The following is a 22375-nucleotide window of genomic DNA, read 5'->3' on the forward strand; positions in this document are numbered from 1 at the left end:
CCTGAGTGTGTGAAACTATTAAGAACTTTATGTGGCTTTGACAAGAGGACATGTTAATATTTGTTTTGATTTAAGCATGCATTGTTCCTTAAAGTAGGGCTTTTAATATGAATTTATACTACTGAAGAGTTCAAAACTAATGGATTAATTCAGTTAAAATCATGAAACCACTATTCAGTCAGTACTAAAGGATGCACTGTTGGATGGATGCCCAAGGAAGAGGTATTGTCAGCGGGTGCAGTATTTGACATGCCTCAGACAATATGTTAGATCTGTAAAATTACATACATGCTTGTCTTAAAGTGACTTTAAAACATGCCAATAAAAATAATCTCCTAGCTGTGAAATGTTAGTGAGAGTTTCTACAGAATTGATATTTGAATGTGTTTAATTTATGCACTTCATTTCAATATTCCTTTTACATTAATTGAAAGATGGAAGTCTGAAAACATTAATTACAAAATGCAGAGGGCTCATTCTATACTACTTTTCCAGTTATTTTAGTGGGCTCCCACAAGTGATCTGGCACCATGGTGGCCGTGCCTTGAAGATCTGCGTCCGCCAGTGCAATGTGGTGAAGACGATGCAGTTTGAACATCCACTGCAGTGTATGATGCATGTAGAGTTATTCGTGAGCGAGTGCCTGAGGCTCAAACAGGGCAAGGTTAGTCTGTAAATCTATATCCTTCTCTCCGCCCCCCCAAACTGCCCCTCCTAAAGTTTGTTTAAAGAAAAAAAAATGCATTTCCACAATTTGTTCTACTGAAAAGTGTTCCATTCTCTCTGCACTTAATGTTCTTGGTTGAATAGCAATTGTTTTAAAATCCCATTCTTTCAAGGTCTAATATGCACTAAAACCACAAGCATAAATCTGTAACTGGTTACAACTAGAGTGGGTCAAGTGTCTCATTTACTTTTTAATGAAAAATGGGTTTGAACAAACAACTCTTATTTGTGAACTTTCAGGTTTTCATAAAAGGAACATTTTTGGCTGCCAAAAACTAGAAGATTCAATTTTTAGGTTTTCGATGAAAATTTTAATCATCAAAACTTTCACTTCCCGACCAGCTCTCTCACATGCAGATTGTGTCTACAGAGCATCTTTCCCTGTTTGCACATCCACATCTACCACATTGTCAAGCTATGTTGGTAACAGGGCAGTCTGGGGAAATATGGGCAGCTGCTCCCTAGGACTGCAGCGAGTGGGGGACTGCTGGAGCATGACAGTCAGTGCCTTTAGCAGGAAATGGGACCCAGTGCACTCAGAGCTAAGGAGGATAATGGGCCAAACAGACTGCACAAGCTTGGTTAGAGGGCCTTGTGCACTGCAAAGATAAGTGCTGAAGTGGTTACAAAAAGACAACTATGTGCCAGCCTGGGCCTACAACGGGCAAAACAATGTTGGCTCCCATAGTTACTAACGTAGGTTAAATGTGCCACATGCAGATACAAACTGTATTGTGTCAAACCATGCTGCCACCTAGTTACAAACTCTGTTGAGAAGTGTGGTAAGGACATGGAAAGGACTCTAGCCAGCCATGTTGAAGAGCTATTAGAAGTAATTGCACAGGTATTGTAGCTGTAACACAAAGACCTACAGGCCTGAGGCCTGTATAACATTTATCTTAGCATAACCAGCCTAGATAATTTGATATAAAATGGCAGTAATGATGTACGTGGTTATTAGGTAATTGTAATTAACCGATAGTTTGAGTTTTGAGTCACCAGGTATTAAAATAAACAAGAATGTATGAGTTGACAACAGGTGAAGTAAGATGCCTCAGAAGTATACTTTTGTAATTTTAGGGAAAGTTTAAAAGGACGCTGAATTTGACCAAAACGTACATGAATTAACTGCAGGTATACCATGGCAACAAATTGACGTGAATGCTAATGAATATAATCTAAGTGACTAATTGACCTGTTGAAGGTAGGACCCTAAGTATAGAGGTGTGAAGATACATATAAGGAAAGAAAGTTGAAACCATCATTAATATGTATGAGACACGGTGGGCACTAGCATAACCAACTATAAAAGCTAAGACTCAGTCTGAGGACAGTAGGAGATGTTGGACTGTGCTGGCCTGATGACCATATGTTGATTGCCTCACCAGTTCCGGGATTCCTCATTATGGATAATGCGAGTATGCAAGTGCTGGCCATTTTGTATTGGCACTATCTCCTTCGCTATATTAAAATGTTTGTGATCTTGTTTGTTTTGCTAGTAAAGTTTATAACATTATTATTCAGAGAATATGTAATGAATAGTTTCTCATTTGCTTCTCAAGGTCCTCATTCTGTTGACAACTTTTCTGCTGTGCCTGATTCAGAGGTAGAACCCTTTCAAGCTACTGCGTAGTACATAAATTCACTCTTACCAGGCTACACAATGTTTTTGCTGAACAATTCAGGTTTATCACAACCCTCTAGCTTTGTGCTGTCTATATTGTCCCTCTAGAATGTAAGCCCTTACAACCAGGTCCTGGCCTGTCACTAAGGCCCCTAAGTATGACAGTAATACAAATAATAAAAAATAATGAACCTGCTGATTACATATCTCTCCCCTACTTTAGAGCTATTATTTCTGTTATAAATTCTGAAGCAGTTGTTGCCCACGAAAGCTTATGCCCAAATAAATTTGTTAGTCTCTAAGGTGCCACAAGTACTTCTCGTTCTTTTTGCCGATACAGACTAACACAGCTACCACTCTAAAATATTGTTGTTTCTCTAGGTAGTCTAATTATCACAAGAATAGTGGTATGTTTTCAGTACAGAAATATTTTCTCCCTTGTAGAGGAGTGTTTTAGCATGACAGGGCCTTAGTACACCTCTACCCCGATAGAACACAAATTCAGATATAATGCGGTAAAGCAGTGCTCCAGGGAGGTGGGGCTGCGCACTCCAATGGATCAAAGGAAGTTCAATATAACGCGGTTTCACCTATAACGCGGTAAGATTTTTTGGCTCCCAAGGACAGCGTTATATTGAGATAGAGGTCTATATGGATATAAGGAAAGGCATTTTATTAGTCCAGTCTTGCACGGTGCTGAATGTACTCAACATCTGTTGAAATCAATAGAAATTTAGGGCTGTGTATCTTTTAAGGTCAGGTGCAAGAGGAAGGGAACTCATCTAACTACAGATTTCTCTGTGTAGAAGGTTTTTTTAAAAAACATACAATTGCATTGCAATAAATGTGTGAATGACACTGGTAAGTAGAAATGTAATTACTGAGCTAATTGGTAAGTTTGACATTCTTGATGGTACAATCTGAATTATAGGACAGCAGTGCCCCATTAATTCTCTAGTGTGGTGTATGCTATGCACTCCTTTGCTGTCTGGGCTTCAACTCTGCCCACTCACACCAGCCTCTAGCGTTCAAGTCACTGCTAGACAAATACCAGAGCGGTATGCCCAGCCACTCTTGAATTACATATCGGGTGACATCTGCATATCCCTAGTTCCAGCCTTGCACCCCAGAAATGTACCATCTTGTACTTCTCAGTAACTTACTGAGCAATACAAGTGCATAAAGTCCATCATTTTAACAAAGAAAATTATCATGCCACCAGCCTTTGTTACCTGAGTAGATTTCCCCAAGCCCTTCCGCCAAAAGCACACTGGATTAGATAAAACACTAAAATAAGTTTATTAACTACAGATAGATTTTAAGTGATTATAAGTGATGTAGATATAGAAAATCAGAATTGGTTACAAAAAGAAATGAAAACTGCAAGCTGTTCCTAAACTTTACCAAGACTAAATTTGAAACAAACAGCTTTTCCCACCCTCTTAATATAGCAGGCAGTTTACAGTTCTTAGTACACAGTCTGGGTTCCCTTCCCAGCCTGTTCTAATTTTTCCCAGTTCAAATCCTTCAAACAATCTTGTTTCAGTGGAGAGGCAGAGGAGAGAGTTGGCCAGCCCTTTTTCTATCCTGACTCTTTTTTTTTTACTGATAAAGTCTGTGCTGTTTCATGGGGTCTGGATGCCCTATTGCTAGAGCCCTGCCAATCTGTGGATATCCACGGCTCATTTTTGCGAATTGCACATTCTACAGATGTTATATCTAAAGCCCTGCAGGTATCCGGAGATCATTTTTGTGGACTGCGGATTTGATGCAGATACAAATTTTGTATCTGAGTAGGGCTCTACCCATTACCTATATGCTCTGCACTCAATCCTTCATATGAATTGCAAATTATTGCTTTCACCTTCTGTATACTTGCAGCTTGAGGTGTTTCTGGGGATGATATGCCAGTCCTTTATTTCTAAAGAGCTAATCTTGGTGTTGCCCAGATTCACAGATGTTTCAGTAACAAACATATGGCAAATATCATAACTCAATGTACAGTATTGATGCACACATTTTAAACAGGGCAGTAATATTCAGCAGATTGACTTTTCCAATGATACTTTGCAAGACATACTTTGTACAAAATTCTGATAAATCTTGTATAAGTGGGGAGCATTATAGTGTAGACTGTCATGACAGGTTAGTTTGGGATACTACATAATTACACCAAGTGACACAGACTGATTGGATTGTCACTTTCAAACTAACACCAGAATGCAATAAACACAATATGCTAATTTTTCTGTAAGAATAATATGTACTGTGCAAAGGTCATTGCTTATCTGTGATTGAACAGAAAGGAATGAACATTTGGAGCTATATTAGATGCACAATTTGTGGAATGATTTGATGTAATTGACTGTGTGCTGAACTTATGTTTCCTAATCATCGCTGTGTGTATGGGTTTGCTTTCCAGTGATTAGCTTCCTAAATTAATCTATGTAAGGAACTTTCTTGTGTGTTTTTACATTCAGGGGCTTTGGGAAAGGTTTCTCCATTAAAACTCCATATTTTTAGGCTAAATTCCTCTGAGAAGCTCATTTCTTCATAAATTGTATGTTTGAGACAGTTAGGTTACACAGCATCTATTAAAAACGCAGGCAGATTATTTTCTTTGAAAGCTGGCTCAAAGCAGTTTGTATAATAATTTACTATCTTAAGGTGTTTAACCATTTTATTCAACAAAAGATAAACCTCTTTAGGCTTATTGGCAGAAACTAATTGTCTTTATTTTGTTGCACTTCTAATGGCTGGTAGTCTGTATGAACCTGACGCTACAATCTTGCTTTTAACCTGTGTCAATAAAGAGATCCGTGAACGTGTTTAGTCCGAAGTATGTGCCGCGTACTCACAGGCACTGTTATGACAGATACAAAAGAGAGGAATAACTTCACGTAGTTTGAAATGCAAGGAAGGTAGTATCAATTGAATTAGATGTTTCATGGATTCTTAGTTTATTCAGTGAAACACTTTCATCAAGTAAACTCTGCATGTTTAAAGCTGAACTGTTGGTTAGTATTATGAAGTGATTGAGTGAAAAGTCTGTTAGCCTTAAATCTGAACTTTTCTGCATTTTTGATTATTATAAAAGTGTCTTATTCAAGTATAGTTAATTATAACTCTGTATTACACATGCAGGATGAGGTTTGCTTGATGAACCATCCACTTGCAGTGTAGAGTAAAGCCTATCTTTAAAATCCTGCCCCTCTGCAGACTAAGCTACATTTTCTTTAACTGGAGTAACTATACTTCTGCCAAACACTCATTAAGAGTGGAACGTAAATTGACAGAAGCTTGAACTTGAATGTTGGTCACCATGTTGTTTTTCTTTGTTTGTTTTGCCACAGTAATAGTGCCTTTTCTGTTTTGTTCCTCAGCCTCTGACTATGGACTGTTCTTGTCAGATGAAGATCCTCGGAAAGGTATTTGGTTGGAAGCTGGAAGGACACTGGATTATTATATGCTGCGAAGTGGGGTACAGCAAAATTCTGTCATCTTTTTTCACCAACAGATTTTGAGACAGTCATATAGTACAAAGAACTTAAGTTCTTGAAAACGTTTGGATGCAAGGACAAACCATTTGTTATCCTACAAGTGTCAGAGTTGGCAACCCACCATAGAATAGAATACTCAGCTAAAAGAATGAAAAATACTTGCTAATTTTCTGAGTGAAACACAAATATTGGTCATTTTGCACCCAAACGTATACATTGGAAGGTACCAGGAGGATGGTTTAGCATTTTCATTCCAAGAAGGGATTATCCTTTCTTTCTTACGTGTGAGTGGAAGCAGAGTGAACTGATATTTTTAATAGGGTTTGAACTCCTGGGTGAGGATTCTGTGCTGAGCCTTTGAGAGGTGCAGTACAGAACTAGCACCTTTATGCCTACCCAGGTGCAGAACAGAACTAGCACCTTAATGCCTACCCAATCGTGCGCTGCTCTAGGGGCCATGGAGACCACCGAAGTAGGTTGGACAACCCTTGGGGTCTAAGTAACAGCTGGCCAGAACTTCAGCAGTGCTGCAGCCTTGCCCCTGACACACCCTTCTTGACTCTAGCTCCACCTCAGCATGCCCTGTATGCCAGGGCTTGGGAAGGGGCCTCAGCACCATTATGGCTGGTCTTTCACAGTACCTGTACTGGGAAATCTTCTGAAGCATCCAGGGCTTTTAGATCCTCTTCATGCCGTTCTTGCACGAAGACTCTGCAGCGTGTTATTGAAGGTCTGAATAATAGGGTTTAGCAGAGTCACTTACACAGTTTTTAAACTAAAGCACGGTTGACTGTCAATACTAGAACTAGCCCCTGATGCAGGCAACAAGCTTTTAAAGTTTGTCTAAATAGTTCTTAAAAAATATTGTTGTATTTGTCAAATTAAAACTTCAATCTGTTCCAGATTTCAGCTATATCAGTTGTTTACAGGCCTGGAATTGTTCTGAAGCTGTGTAATTCTTTGTGTGGTTTATTCCTTAGGATATTTTGGAGTACAAAAAGAAACAGAGACCTCAGAAAATACGAATGCTGGATGGATCAGTGAAAACCGTTATGGTGGATGATTCTAAAACTGTTGGTGAATTGCTGGTTACCATTTGCAGCAGGATAGGTGAGATTTCTTGGTCTGAATCTCTAAGAGAATGTGATTTTTTTCCCCTCTATGATTTTTACCTTGGGTTTCAGGATTCTGTGCATGTTATATACAGCAATTTATCAACATCAGCCTTGTTATGCCTGTTTGAAAATAGATAGTGTTCAGCATCAGTTACGCTGCATTAAAATTATCAAAATGGCTTTTTTCCCATTCCATAAAGAGGTTGCATCTGCCTTCCTGTGTGAATCAGTGGGGATTTACACCTTAAGGTTGTTGCTACAGATAGCACTCACCAGTTAGAGGCACGTATGTTATTTGACACCTAGTGTTTTAAATATTTCAATATTTATTTCTTCCACATACAGTTTCCTTCTGTGAGGTAGTGAAGTAAAACTAGCTTCGTGCCTAACTAATGTTTAAGCAAGGATAGAATTTACTCTTCTATCTTATTGAGTGGAAAAGGCTTCTATTTTTATTCATCTGATCACTAAAGACATACAGGACTGGTTTATGCTAGGGTCTTAATGCTGGTTTGAATTGGGTACTACATTTAAATATGAATTGCACAATGAAAAACTGCTACCATTTAGTAATCAGTGAAAAAGTAGGTCATTTCTCCAGGTGATGTAAAGAAATGGCTTGGTGACCAGAAGTGCCTTCTTGCATTTTCATCTGCTCATTTCGCAAACATGCCTAGCCATGGGGACCCATATTGTTGTTGCTTCTAGACTTCACTGTGATACTGTGTTCGGTCTGGAGTTGACCATGGAAGCCACTCAGAGCAGCTGGTGTACAGTATGGCACCTTAGTCCTCTTAGACTCTTTCTGTCTTGAATAGCAGAACTCACATTGTCAATGCTTAACAAATCCTGGAAAACACAAGCAAGACAAAGAAATGAGAGCAGCTTAAACATGGACTAAGTGCTCTACACAGGCACTCAATACGGTTTCATGTGAAATGTACAGTGAGGATAAACAGCTGTAAAGCGCTAAAGTGGCCTAGACTCCCCGTGTTTCAGAGGCTTTGTTTCCCAGTGCTCTGCCACATTTTGTCTGCCCATACTTAAGGAAGAAATTGTATGACCCGGAATTCTCCATCACATGGTCTCAGTTCTGGAACTTTATTCTGCTCAAAATCCACGAGAGCTTGACCTGGTTACCTTTCTCAGGAGATTTAAAAATTTTAAGAAAGCAACTTTCTTGAGACTGATAAAAGGTAAATATTGAATCAACTCCACATACAGAGTGTATAATTTTTGAAGGATAATTTTCTGAGCCTGATAGAGGGATGTTGTGCTTTTGGTGCCAATTTTTATTGGAAAGATTAACTAGGTACCATATTCGATAAATTCATATAATAATATATTTTAGCACTTGTTCTGGAATGTGCTTAGATTTTAACTTCAAATATACTACACTTTAAACGATATTTAGAATAAACTCTTCCCTGCTGTCCTAGTATACGTTACATTTTCATGTTTTTACTGCTGGAGTTGCATGCTTATCCTGTGTTCGCACTTGTAGGAATAACCAATTATGAAGAGTACTCTGTAATCCAGGAAAGCGTTGAGGAGAAAAAGGAGGAGGGCACAGGCACACTTAAGAAAGACAGGACGTTGTTACGAGATGAAAGAAAAATGGAGAAGTTGAAGGCTAAGCTTCATACAGATGATGATTGTGAGTACTGTAACCCAAGGGGCTGTTTGACCCTGAGCCCCGCCACCTGGGGCTGAAGCAGAAGCCTGAGCAACTTAGCTTTGAGGATCCCCCTGTGGCATGGGGCTCTGGGCAGTTGCCCTACTTACTACCCCTTAATGCTGGCCCTGGCTTTCATATGCAGAAAACATGGGTTTTGAGGCACAGGTGGGCCATGGAGTTTTGATAGCACGCTGGGGGGACCACAGGAAGAAAAAGGTTGAGAACCCCTGGTTTAGGGTAATTTTTGCAAGGTAAAATATAAATTTGTGATATTATAAGGTGTTTGTGTTTCTGTTCCAGTAAACTGGCTAGATCATAGTCGAACATTCAGAGAACAAGGAGTTGATGAAAATGAAACACTGCTGCTGAGGCGAAAATTCTTTTATTCGGACCAGAATGTAGATTCCAGAGATCCTGTTCAGCTAAACTTGCTTTATGTTCAGGTATAGTATGTAGAGCAGAGAAACTTCTTCCATCCTGTTGATGAATTCTGCATGGCATTGTTATAGCTAATACTGTAATTGCTTGTGTGTTTAGCTACCACATGCTCTTATTTCTTTACCATCTCAGCCCTGTATTTGAATTGGAACTTGGGGAAATTCTGTATCTCTTTCATGAGCTTCGTTTCTGGAGTTGGGAGCAGGTCTTGACGTCTGGGTTGCAGGGCCAAATTTTGTTCTCGCTTATCTTTTGCAACCCCACACACAATTGTGTGAACAGGGGAGTTGCAGCATTTGAAGACAGTGGATCTGTGTGTTAACTGAAGGCAGACTGCCTCAGGAAAAAATTTCAGGATTGTCCATCATTAATAATGCTGCTTGACTTTTCCAGACTAGTTGAGGTGTTGGCAGCTGCAAAAACGATTTACTGTTAAAACGAGCTGATTGGATGTGTTGACCAGTGTAAAAAAGGCATTTGAAGTTACTTTGTGTCTTGGTATGCATTTTCATGATAGAATCACGCTTCCCATTTTCTATGGCTTTGTTTATAATGACTCAACTGACCATATTGAGATGAGAGATGCAGTTGCGTATTATTTGAGAAAGAGGCCAGAGCACCTGTCCTCATTATAAAAGCAGGTTCAGTTTTTTTCCCTTAATTTTCATAATCATTGAAGTTCTCATAATTGCCATGTCTTAAAGTTGAACTCTTTTTGGCTTTCACAGGGGTATTGGGGCTACTGGAAAAAGCCAAAAAATATCTGAGCCAGATGGGTAAAGTTTGCAGAGGGAATAGTTAGCTAAATTCTTAACGTACCCCTGCTTTTAAAGTCTACTTGTTTTACTGCTGACTTATAAGAATTGTGTCTAAAATAGACAAACTGGTTCTAACAAAACATGTTGTAATGCATCAGTAGTATGAACACAGTCACAGAATCACTTCCTAGGAATTAATTATGTGGTATGGAGATTAACTAATAAGTCAGTCCTCCTGAACCTGGTCCATGATTACTGAAAGTTTGCCATCAGATGACTGTTCAGGCTGAGAGGGAAAAGAGTTCTTCAAGGGTTGGTCCCTGTCTGTATTCCACTTTGGGAATACACCTGTCTCTGCCTCTGGAGTTGGAGAATTTTGCCCTGTGCATGTGCCTTTGCTCTTCTTGTGCCCCCAACCAAGGAGAGAGAGGGCGGGGCAGGCCAACTCTCTCTCCAGTTCCTTCTTACCACCTCATGACCTGGGTTGGAGCCTCCAGTGTTCAGAGCTCTCCTTCGGGTTCTTCGTTCTTTAAATATTAAACATTGCCTTCATGCTTTTTATATATAGTTATTTCCACAGTTAGTAGTTTTAATAGTTGTTACAGCTTTTAGTAAAGTTTTTATAGTTAGATAGTATCAGAGGGGTAGCCGTGTTAATCTGGATCCGTAAAAGCAGCAAAGAGACCTGTGGCACCTTAGAGACTAGCAAACATATTGGAGCATGAGCTTTCATGGGTGAATACCCACTTCGTCTGAAACTCTTTGCTGCTTTTATAGTTAGATAGAATCTCTACCTGGTGGATGCCTCCCCCACCCAGATACTCCATTAGAGTTTTCAAATTGCACCAGGAACTCTAGGCTTCAAGATTTGTGTGTCCTGCCTCCGTTCCTTCTTGGTCAGCGACAACCATATGCAGTGCTTGTACTGTTCTGGTAAGGTACATATTACAGCTAGTTGTAATATCTGCTGCTCTTTCCCTAGCTGTACCTGTGAAGCACAGGAACTTTGGCTTAGAAAAAACCTCATAGAGAAGGCCATGAGTCTGCAGTTGGACCCAGGACAGGGGAGCACCTGTTGTACATCAGCCTAAATCTACACTGAGTACACCTCCCACCACAAGGTCCTACTCTGCTACAATGGAGTCTGAACTCACAGATTCCTTATTGGGGTCTCATTGGGAAGGCAGAGAACACTCACACAAACATAAGAATAGGTCTCCTCCTAAGTCATCTCTGAAATCGTGAATCTTTAGAGGTTGAGCAGACCCTACTCTATCAACCTCTAAGGACTTGGGACATGCAAAGTCCCAGGGCCAGGACTCTAACACCCATAAAGGAAGGGTTTCTTTGATACCAGACCCCATTCCAGTGACACCCATTCCATCAGTACCATCTGGGTCCGTCAGTTCCAGTGCAGTTGGAGCTGCCACCACCTGTTGTAGGAACACGAAGTCTCCTTCTTCTGACCAGTTCAGTACAAGTGGCTCGGACCCCTCACACTCCAAGGAAATCAGAGACCTACACTGCACCAAAGAATGTCTTTGCTCTTTCCCCATCATCAGGACTTTCCCTAATGAGGTAGATGGTGACTGCACCCGTTGATGTTACCTTAGACCAGTGGCTTTCAACCTATGGTCCGTGTAGACAGACTATATCTAAAGGGTCCATAAAACAGTCTTGGTGTTCCAGTACCTTTTGCAACCACTAAATTTACACACGTGACAATAAAGGAAAATGCAGGTGGCTGTCATCCATCACTGTTCATACATTTGCAGTTAGTATTTTCCATGTTAATTAGGTAGATAGCTTTCCTTTCTGTTAGAGCAGGGTATATTGTATATAAATCACATGAAATATTTAGGCAAGAGGTTCAGTTTTGAAAACTGGGGCAGCTCTCTTGGCCTCAGTGGGACTGTGCAGATTTACACCAGAGGAGGACCTGGCCCTTTGTTTATTTTGTTAGTTATAAACATATTCACAATAGAATAACAGATACTTTCTGACAGGAAAGCTTGCTGCTTGATTCTTGTCTCGTGTTCTGACTGTTCAGGAATTTGAAAGCTTCTGATGAGCTTGACATGTCTCTACTTACCTTTGTAGGCTCGAGATGACATTCTGAATGGCTCCCATCCGGTCTCCTTTGAGAAGGCTTGCGAGTTTGGAGGCCTTCAAGCACAAATCCAGTTTGGACCTCATGTAGAGCACAAACACAAACCTGGATTTTTAGAGTAAACCATTTTTGCTAATTTCTAAATTTGTGTGTCATTCTGTCCATGCAGCAATGCATAAAACAGTGGGTGTGTTCAGTCTTTCTGTCTTCTTACACTGATCTTTGATCAGTCAGTGCCATTTCTTAAATCATTACTTTAGTGAGCTTTATACTTGATTTAAGATATTCAAGAGACTCTCCTAAAAATGATGGTGTACTTTGGAACATACTGTGCTTCAACCTTGATTGTCAGGAACTCTTAGTTGCTTTAGGGAACTGTTACAATAATTGTTACATGATGCTCAGTTATGCAGACAAATCACAGAAGCAAATATCCTTCGGTTCCAATTAATTTGAGTAATCAAACTTCCTGTGTAACATCTGTATCTAGTCTCACTACTGATTGGTCAAAGACTCTTTACTTAAAAAGCTACCGATGTCTCAGAAAACACTATATGTAATAGACTTAATTTATTCCTGGTCCTCATTACTTGTTACTGAGACTGGTTGCATAACAATTACATAACAGCATCTTGATTTCTTAGGGTTTGACCTTTGTCTTTGTATTCCCTGCCTGATGTGATGTGATATAGTGGGATGCTGTAGAAGTGCTAAGACAGGAGTTCTCAAACTTTTGTACTGGTGATCCCTTTCACATAGCAAGCCACTGAGTGCAACCCCCCTTATAAATTAAAAATATATTTAACACTATTATAAATGTTGGAGGCAAAGCGGGGTTTGGGATGGAGGCTGACAGTTTGTGACCCCCCCCCCCATGTAATAACCTTGCCACCCCCTCAGGGGTCCTGACCCCAGCTTGAGAACCCTTGTGCTAAGATAATACTAAGTGAAGGTTATGACACCTGGGTCTAATGTTCACAGTAATTGTTCCTTTTTAAAGGCATTATTCCTTTTTTTTTTAAATGAAATTAATTTTCCCATCACAGGAGGGTTTCCCATATTAGAGCTCATTTAACTTCTCTCAAACTGCTGTGCTATGCCAACAGAGTTCAGCTGCTGATAACCTTTTTGGGCTTAGTCTTTCCTGGTTATTTCCAAAGAATAAAAAAATTATTGTACCCAGCAGCTCTCTGGGTGTTGGACACAACCTGCAGAATGTAGATTTCCACTGTGCAGCCTATAGCAGATGTTCTGTAACTCTTTAAACTACAAAATCCATTGCAGTATTCGGACTAGGTTTACTTGGTCCTGCCTCAGCACAGTGGGCTGGACTTGATGACCTCTCGAGGTCCCTTCACCAACCCTATGTTTCTAGGACTGTATGATTCTATCTTCGACAAACAATATATAAATAATTGAAATTCATATCTTAGGGGAGAGAGGAGAGTTTTCCTCTAGTGGAATACACATACAGCTCAACTTAAAAAGAGCCTGTTATCTCTAGGGTTTTTTCTTAGAAATGATTTTAATTAGCCATAATTCAGTCAGAATAGTGAGGCATTTTATGTGACACTGATACAAACAGTATATATCCATTGTGCAGGCGCATGCCAATTCTTGCATGTATATTTCGTTAGCCTGTTCGTAACATTCAGTTAATGTTCCTTGATCAGCTTTTCCAGGTATTCTTATTTTTTCTGTTGAAATATACTGATATGTTTAATCTAAGTCTGAAAGAGTTTAGGTTGCATGTAAGTTGCACATTACAGCTCAGTTGAAATAGGGTTGAGCAGTGTTCATTGACTAAACAATGTGACCTCAACACATAACACGCTTCTATAAGAGATTCCATCTGCTTATACAAAAACAAATAAAGCAAATAGGGTTGATTACTTTTCAGCATTTTTCCAAAACAGATTGGTTTAGTTTACCATATCTACAGTATGTTTATAGGGAGAGTTCCTTAATAGTATCCTTTTTTGTCATTGATAAATGACTCTTGGCAAATAAAGATTATTGCCTGCATTTTGTTAACACTTAGATACTGGTTGTTGGAATTTTCTTATAGAACATGCCAAAATAAATTTCCATTAGTATTAACTGTGAAAGTTCATGGTTGATCAAATCTTAAATATCTGAATGAAGAAATATTTAAGCTTTGCATGGCACCTATGCGGGCAGACTGTGCTTTTAAATTTGAGAAAATAGCTGTTAAGAGAGGTCTTAAAGAAGCCCTTTTTCGTATGTATGTAGATAAGAGGGGAGTCTTAAATAGCTAAACTACCCACCCAGATTTTTGGTCTCTAAGCAAAACCAGTAACCAATCACATAGCTCCCTTAATCCAAGCTATTTTGTAACAAGCAATAGCTTCCCCCTTTGTGATGTTTTCTTTCTTAATGAACATTAGAAAAATGTTCTTGATGCTCACGACAAATATCAAACTTTGACAGCATGTATTTAATATCTTAAGCAAGTGAAGGAGCAAACTTGTACAGGATTAAATTACTTAAACGCTGCTTGCTATTACATGTTGGACTGAACGAATAGTTCAACAGATGAGCAATTAAAGAGATTTCAGTGTACTTGGGGTGTGATATTTAGGTGGTTTTGTTAGCACAATTAAATGAACTGCCAAGTAAGATTCAATTATAGTGTCACAGCATAGATGAACTCTATGTATTTTCTTCAGAAGTAGGATTAAAATAATTTTAAACAGTGGGTATATCTACACTGCAGTGTAAGATCAGGGCTGGTTAGAACTCAAGTCAGCAGCCTCTGGGTTTGTTAATTTAGGGCTTGAGCATCTACACTAATTTGTAACCCCAGGTTAAGAATTGTTGAACCCTGAGTCCCAACTTGTGGTTTCAGCATCTACATGGCATTATGTGGGCTTGAGTCCTACCACCAATGTGCCAGACTTAGAATCATAGAAGATTAGGGTTGCAAGAGACTTCAGGAACTCATCTAGTCCAATCCCCTGCTCAAAGCAAGACCAACTAAATCATCCCAGCCAGGGTTTTGTCAAGCTGGCTCTTAAAAACCTTTAAGGATGGAAATTCCGCCACCTCCCTAGGTAACCCATTCCAGTGCTTCACCACCCTCCTAGTGAAATAGTTTTTCCTAATATCCAACCTAAACCTTCCCCACTGCAACTTGAGACCATTGCTGCTGAGAGCAGGAGACCATCTGCCATCACTGAGAACAGTCTAGCTCCATCCTCTTTGGAACCCCCCTTCAGGTATTTGAAGGCTGCTATCGAATCCCCCCTCACTCTTCTGCAGACTAAATAAGCCCAGTTCCCTTATCCTCTCCTCGTAAGTCATGTGCCCCAGCCCCCTAATCATTTTCGTTGTCCTCCACTGGACTCTCCAATTTGTCCACATCCTTTCTGTTGTCAGAGGGGCCCCCAAAACTGGACGCAATACTCCAGGTGTGACCTCACCAGTGCAGAATAGAGGGGTATAATCACTTCCCTTGATCTGCTGGCAATGCTCCTATTAATGCAGTCCAATATGCCGTTAGCCTTCTTGGCAACAAGAGCACACTGCTGACTCATATCCAGCTTCTCGTCCACTGTAATCCCCAGGTCCTTTTCTGCAGAAACTGCCACTTAGCGACTCAGTCCCCAGCTTGTAGCAGTGCATGGGATTGTTCCATCCTAAGTGCAGGACTCTGTACTCGTTCTTGTTGAACCTCATCAGATTTCTTTTAGCCCAATTCTCCAATTTGCGTAGGTCACTCTGGACCCTATCCCTACCCTCCAGCATATCTACCTCTCCCCCCCAGCTTAGTGTCATCTGTGAACTTGCTGAGGGTGCAATCAATCCCATCATCCAGATCATTAATAACTTCCTAAAATGAGTCAGCTCTAGCCCTTTGGTGCAGTGTAGGAAAATTTGATTCTCCACCAAAGTTGACTGTCCAGAGGACAAAGAAAGTCAGCCCATGGCATTGTGGGATACATTTGGCAGACTCCCAGAGCATGACTAGAATGGGGCTGTGGCTACACTGCAAAGCAATATGGCTTGAACGCGGGGTCTCAGCTTGACTCAGGTTCAGAACTTCCATCCCCTTGGGGTCTTGATATTCTGGGTCCGCTCCCTGGTTAGTGCAATTTGTGTGTAGGTGGAAGGTGTGGTTAGGCTGGAGCCTAAGTTTGAACCCTGGGCTTATGTTGCAGTGTAGACATAGCTAATATTACAATAAGTCCTTCATTCCATCCGTGATATCACTACCTGTATAGTGCACTGTAATTACAAAGACCTGCAAGATAATGATCCCGAAGACTAATTTAAATGACTGGTAGCAAATAATAATAGTTGCCTGGTGCTTAATGCGTGACTTGCCCTTCACTTTCTTGTGTGTAATTGGGGCCCTGGAGTGAGAATGGGAAGAGGAGTGCATAAGAGGAAGGAGGTACCTCAGGAGAATCTTGTTCAGTGGCTGCCCTTAGAGTGACATCTGCCTCAAGTGGGCTGAGATTTTTGTGATTTGAGAGCTTTTTAAAGCTATTTATTGTGCCAAATTCCACCTTGGGGACTGAACACATTTAATTCACTTCATGTTTTGAGACCTTAAGTGCCACAGAAATTAAAACTGGTTATTTGTTACTTTGTTTTCAGGATACTACTGATATTAAGCATCCACTTAACTGCTTTTGTGGATAAAAATGTTATTCTTCCAACACTTCTGGAAAGATGGGGAGTGTCGTGGTGCGGGACTCACCGCTGTGGCACCTCCTGCTGGTCGTCTCAGGGAATTAGCATTTCTAGCCTCCGGAGCGCCCTCTGCCGGCCGGTGTCCCACTGCTGTTGGCCCCCATGTCCCTCCCAGGACCCAGTGCCCCTTGTCTTTGGCGTGCTGCCCCCTGGCAATACCCCCGCAGTCTCAGGGTCTCCCCACCCAGGAGAACCCTCAACCCTCTATCCCCACCTTGCCTCAGTCGTGGGCTACTGCCAGTCATCATCTAGCCCCTGTTCACTGGGGCAGATTGCAGTGTAAAATCCACTCATCATAGACAAGGGGGGTTTGGACCTGCTGCCTCTGTCTACCCGTGGGCTGCCCCCTGCAACCCCAGTACCTAATTGGTCTTCCACTAGGCCAGAGCCTGGGGGGTTTCCAGGCTGGAGCTCCCCAGCTCCCTTGGCCTTCCCCCAGCCCTGCTACACTCCAGGTACCTTCTCTCAGCTCCTTGCAGCCAGGTCCCTCCCTCTCAAAGCTAGAGAGAGTCTGTCTCTGGCTTCTGGCCCCAGCCCTCTTATAAGGATCAACTGGACTCTCATTAAGCCAGCCTTGGCCTGATTGGGGCGTGGCCCCCAGCTGAGGCTGCTTTCTCCAGTCAGCCCCGCTTTTCCTTCCCTGCCACAGCCCTCTCCCCATACTGTTTTAATCATTTTAAGGCAGGAGTGGGTGACCATCCCACTATAGGGAGCAATAGGTACTAGTGCACACATTAATAAAATAGTGCTGCTGGAAAGCAGAGGTAGTGATTGAACTGCAGATGTATAGCTGGCTCATGCTTTGATATCTGTCCCTAAAGTAAAATAAAATCAATGTTTAACATCTGTATATGAACTCTTTTGAGCACTATTTCAAACTGTTGAAATCTATCAGAAGGTTTAATGAAGGAAAGAATCCCAGTTATTTACTTTGTCAGCCAGAAAAAATTGAATTCTCATCATATAAGGATGTAGCTGAAATGGCTATTTTTAATGCCAGTTCATCTCCTTAACCTCACCTTTGAAAGTTAGTCAGTCAAGGTCTTCTTTCATCATATGGTATTTTATGCCTGTTTTAGGAGCCAAAGGAGCTTATTGTTGGCAAAGAGGTAATGGGAAGCAAAGCCATTGTTTAATTATTGTACTTTTTTTCCAGTCTGAAAGAATTCCTGCCTAAAGAATACATCAAACAAAGAGGAGCTGAAAAGAAAATATTTCAGGTAATTATGAGACTGAAAAACCTAATAGTCTCTTGTCTTTTGTAAGAGTAATAAGAGTTTGCTTTCCACAGCTCTGTAGTCTGTGCATGTCCTCCGCTTACATAATAAATTCTCACTAACTCAAGTGTAAAGACGCTGACAGCCTCTCTTTTCTTCCATCGGCAGATTTATTATCCATTGTTGTTGTTGTTGAAGGTTATTCTCTTTTCAGTGCATGTTCAAAGTTCCTTAGAACTTTTCCTCAATTATGTTGAATCATGAAGATATACATTGGCACTGAAATAGAAGCACGCTTAGGGAGGTCAGTTTAATTTTATCCATAGAACTTTTTATGCCTTCATAGCTCAAGCGTGAGCTTCAAGCGTTGTATACGACAGAGTTCTGTTGGCAAATGCTTGAATTCAGAAAGGTGGCTGGGAAGGATCAAATTGTAAATGACTGAAATGATCAAATACACAACATACTGATACTGCGGGAAATGTTTTATAGGGTCTTGCACTCATGTGTCAGTGTTGATTAATATATAAACCTGGCAACACGTTAAGTATATGAGCAATTTTATCTAGCTTGGAAAATTCTGAAGTTAGGAGCTGATATATGATTATTCACAACATGAAAGAAAATGGCAGTGACTTACGATCTCAGCATGGAACATAATTTTAATTACGCACTGCTAGAGTTTGTCAAGTGCTATCCTTTTTATCCCTCACACTCCCAGTCATGGAATTCCTTAACTCATGAATTTGTTGTAGGTGGAATTACTACTGCTAATTATAGTTGTGATTGCCCAACCCTTTTCCAGGCTGGATGTCAGTCAGAGAGGAGAAGGAGATAACAGAACGTGTGGGCAAGGCACGAAGGCAATATATTAAGTTAAAGGAAGGCAGTGGCTAGAAGCATGGGATGAATTGTGAGACTGGCTGGGGTGAGGAGCTGAGAGGGAGAGGGCCAAGAGAAGAGGGGTGGGGGAGATTAGGATTAGTTGAGCAAAGGGACTGGTCCAAGAAGCTCTAGGGGAGTAACAGTGAAGGTAATAGGGTAGTAATCAGTATCAGGTAACTTTGTTTAAACGATAGTTTAAAAAAGAATTCAAAACCTAGGTGAAGGTAACATCATTGGGATGAACCAGTTTGGCTTCTATATGGAACTCGATATTGGAACTGCTTGAGCACATCAATAAAGTACTGGATAAAGAGGAATCAGCTAACATTATTTTTTGACTTTCAAAATGCCTTTGGGAAAGTCTCTTACAAGAGGCTATTAGGGAAACTAAGTAATCGTGAGGTAGGTGGTAAAGGACTCTTATGAGTACGAAACTGGTCAAGAGACAAAACAGAGAAATAAATGCTCCATTTTCAACAAGCTGAAGGCTGAAGTGCCACTAGGTGAATGGATGTCACAGTGACTAAAACGTAGTTGTGTTGAATGCTATGCGATGTATTTTGAAACCAATATTGAACTATTAGTATTTGAGTACTTCTAACTAAATTGTAACCACTAGGAAACAGATGCTGTCTCGTTGTGGACAGGTTAAAAATCCCTTTTCAGTGGCTGTCAAAAAAAAATAAAATTTAAAATGTGCAAAAATAGGATGGATAATGGCATAACTTTAGGTATAAATCAGGGTATGGCCTCACATGGAAAGTTTTCTTAATCTCCAATGGCAATATCTAAAAAAGGATACCACAGAGAGAGGAGGGTTCAGAAGCAAGTATCAAAATGATTAGGGATGTGGAAAAACCCTTCAGCGAAAGAAATGATTGGGCCTGTTTACCTTGGCGGGGAGTGGGGGGAAAAAAAAGTGATGATATACAAAATAATGGATAGTATAGCGAAGGTAGATCAATGAAAATGACAGGTGTCAAGTTTATAACTCATAGAAGGAAGTGCTGTGCTGCACAATTATCATATGACATTGAATTTCACAGCCTATCATGGGCTAAGTGTAGCAAGATTTTTAAAAGATTGGTCATTTGTGTGGATGCTGTGAATCTCCAGAGTGGCTTTATGTAAGATCTCAAAATTTTTTGAAGGGATATTAAACTTCCATGATTTGAGGGATAAACATAACTGATAATGATTAGGCAGAAACTCCCCTTTGGGCAGCTTGTTCCATAATTCTTTGTGTCAGAAAATTTGAATATATTACCTTGCTAACATTTCAGCCCAGTGATATTTTGATTTAATTAGTTTCACAATTAAAAAGCAGCCCCGATCAGTTAAAAGCTCCTTTCATAGTTTCCAGTGGGCATTATTTCTATTCAGTCTAAGTTATGCAAAGTAAAACTTAGCTCTTGTTCTAGGAACACAAGAACTGTGGAGAGATGACTGAAATTGAAGCCAAAGTGAAGTATGTGAAGCTAGCACGCTCCCTCAGGACATACGGAGTGTCCTTTTTTCTTGTTAAGGTAAGTTTGGATTATGCTGGCAACAGATGTGCTTGATTATGTATTACCCCAGACCACTTTCTGAAAGCAAAGTTTGCATATCCAAGGTTTGAGCCTGTAAGACTGTCTTTTCCACTAAAAAGAGAGCTCACTGAATTGTATTGTGATAACACACCAGTCAGATCAGGGCCCTATTGTGCTAGATTCAATTGGCAGGGTCAAAGGCAGCCTTTCTCAGGCTTTGACATTTTTTAATTGACCTACCAAAATATTTTCCCCTCAAAACATTTAGAAAAACACCGCAAGTCTGCTTGAGAGTTACAGGTTTACCTGAATGTGCATATTAAAATCTCTGCATCTTACAAGAACCATATTCTCAATTGTGCAGTTATTTTCTCTTACATTTCATACAGCCATAACCTTAAGGCCTTGAATTTTCTGCATTTAAAATCACAGTAATTTTATAATTGGGAGAAGATGTCTAAATCATGACTTGGCAGATATAGAATTGTTTTGCTGCTGCTAAACAAGACTTGAATCATTGCTTGGTTAGTGTTCTCTCAATGAGATGGTCCAGATAAGAAGAGAATTGCAGTCTAGATTTTCCATCCTTGGCTCCCAAAATTAGGATCCTGAATCCATCCAGTGGCCTGATTTTCTGAAGTGCTGAGCACCTAGAAATTCCACTTAAGCTGATGGAACATTCAGGTGCTCTGCAGAAAGTGCAATGGATAATAACTTTCTAAAAGCTTGACATCATTAATTAGCTTTTGCTCCTTATGTAGAAGTGACTGTCTTATTAGGCATCTTTTTATGGAGACCTACTGAAGTAGAATCTCATCTCTGAAGTGGTGGTTTTCAGACATCGAGGCCAGAATTAATTTTGTCCACTGGAGAGAATACACCGTGTGCATTTGGCATCTTCCCAGGGATGCCTATTACATGCTTATTTGATTTTGCTCTCTGTATGTATTCATTCCATTTTCCTAAATTCGTTTCCTTTTCTTGCAAAACCTAAATACTTCATTACTGTTCAGTGCATTAAATTATTTTGCAAGTGAGTTAAGTGGCTTCCAATATAGTGATTTATGAATGAAGAACTAAATGGTTCTTCGGGATCCTAAGTAATGAAATTTAATTTGGGCATAAATTTTAAAATAAAAAAATGCTGTAATTATTTAGAAAGCACAATAAGCTAATGATGGTTTCACACTGGTTTTGTCAGCTAGTCATGAAGTTGTATATTAGAAGCTATTCTGAAAATATCTCTGCAGTTTTCAGTAACTAAAATATTAAAACTGTACAAGCATGAACATTTACAGCAAACAATCAAGTTGAGAATTCAGTCCAATTTTTCAGCGAGGACTAACTGGTCATTGGGTTGAAGATAGAAACACTTACCCTTGCATTTTAATGGATGCGTCAGTTTAACTCCATGATTTTCCTTGTAGCTTGAAGCAAACAGTAACTGAATCATTCTGAAAGAAGTGTGTGAGAGTAAGTGTCATAAACAGATAGCTAAGGGTTAATATCTCTTTCACCTGAAAAAAAGTAACCTGAAACACCTGACCAGAGGACCAATCAGGAAACCAGACTTTTTCAGGTCTGGTTGGAGGGAAGTTTGTGTGTGAGTCCTTTGTTCTGGTCTTAAATCTGTCCCTCTCGGCTATGGGAAGGATTTTTCTATTTCCTGCTTTCTAATCTTCTGTTTCCAAGTTGTAAGTACAAAGATAGGTTTGTTTTTTTGTATTTACATGTATGTAGTTGCTGGAATGTGTTAAATTGTATTCTTTTAAATAAGGCTGTTTATTTATATATCTTTTAAGCAATTGACCCCGTATTTGTCACCTTGATACAAAGAGACCATTTTTATGTATTTTTTTTCTTTTTACATAAAGCTTTCTTTTTAAAACCTGTTGGAGTGTTTCTTTAGTGGGGAACTCCAGGGAATTGAGTCTGTGCTCACCAGGGAATTGGTGGGAGGAAGAAGTTAGGGGGAAATCTGTGTGGATTAGATTTACTAGCCTGTCTTTGCATTCCCTCTGGGTGAGGGGGAAAGAGAGATTAGCTCTCGGTACTTCTGTTTTCCAAGGCTGGGAA

At 40.1% G+C, this 22375-nt stretch overlaps 1 protein-coding gene across 1 annotated transcript in view; it reads left to right on the forward strand.

The window, feature by feature from the left end:
* Positions 1-496: 496 nt before the first annotated feature.
* Positions 497-22375, forward strand: part of TLN2 (talin 2) — a 209235-nt gene continuing 187356 nt past the window's right edge. The window contains 9 exon segments of the mRNA XM_030578202.1: positions 497-593; positions 596-664; positions 5734-5831; positions 6831-6960; positions 8470-8622; positions 8944-9086; positions 11940-12067; positions 17825-17888; positions 20192-20296. Of these exon segments, the coding sequence (XP_030434062.1) occupies positions 584-593; positions 596-664; positions 5734-5831; positions 6831-6960; positions 8470-8622; positions 8944-9086; positions 11940-12067; positions 17825-17888; positions 20192-20296 (900 nt within the window). The 5' untranslated portion in view covers positions 497-583.

The sequence above is a fragment of the Gopherus evgoodei genome, chromosome 10 (genome assembly GCF_007399415.2).
Source record: "Gopherus evgoodei ecotype Sinaloan lineage chromosome 10, rGopEvg1_v1.p, whole genome shotgun sequence".
NCBI lineage: Eukaryota > Metazoa > Chordata > Testudines > Testudinidae > Gopherus > Gopherus evgoodei.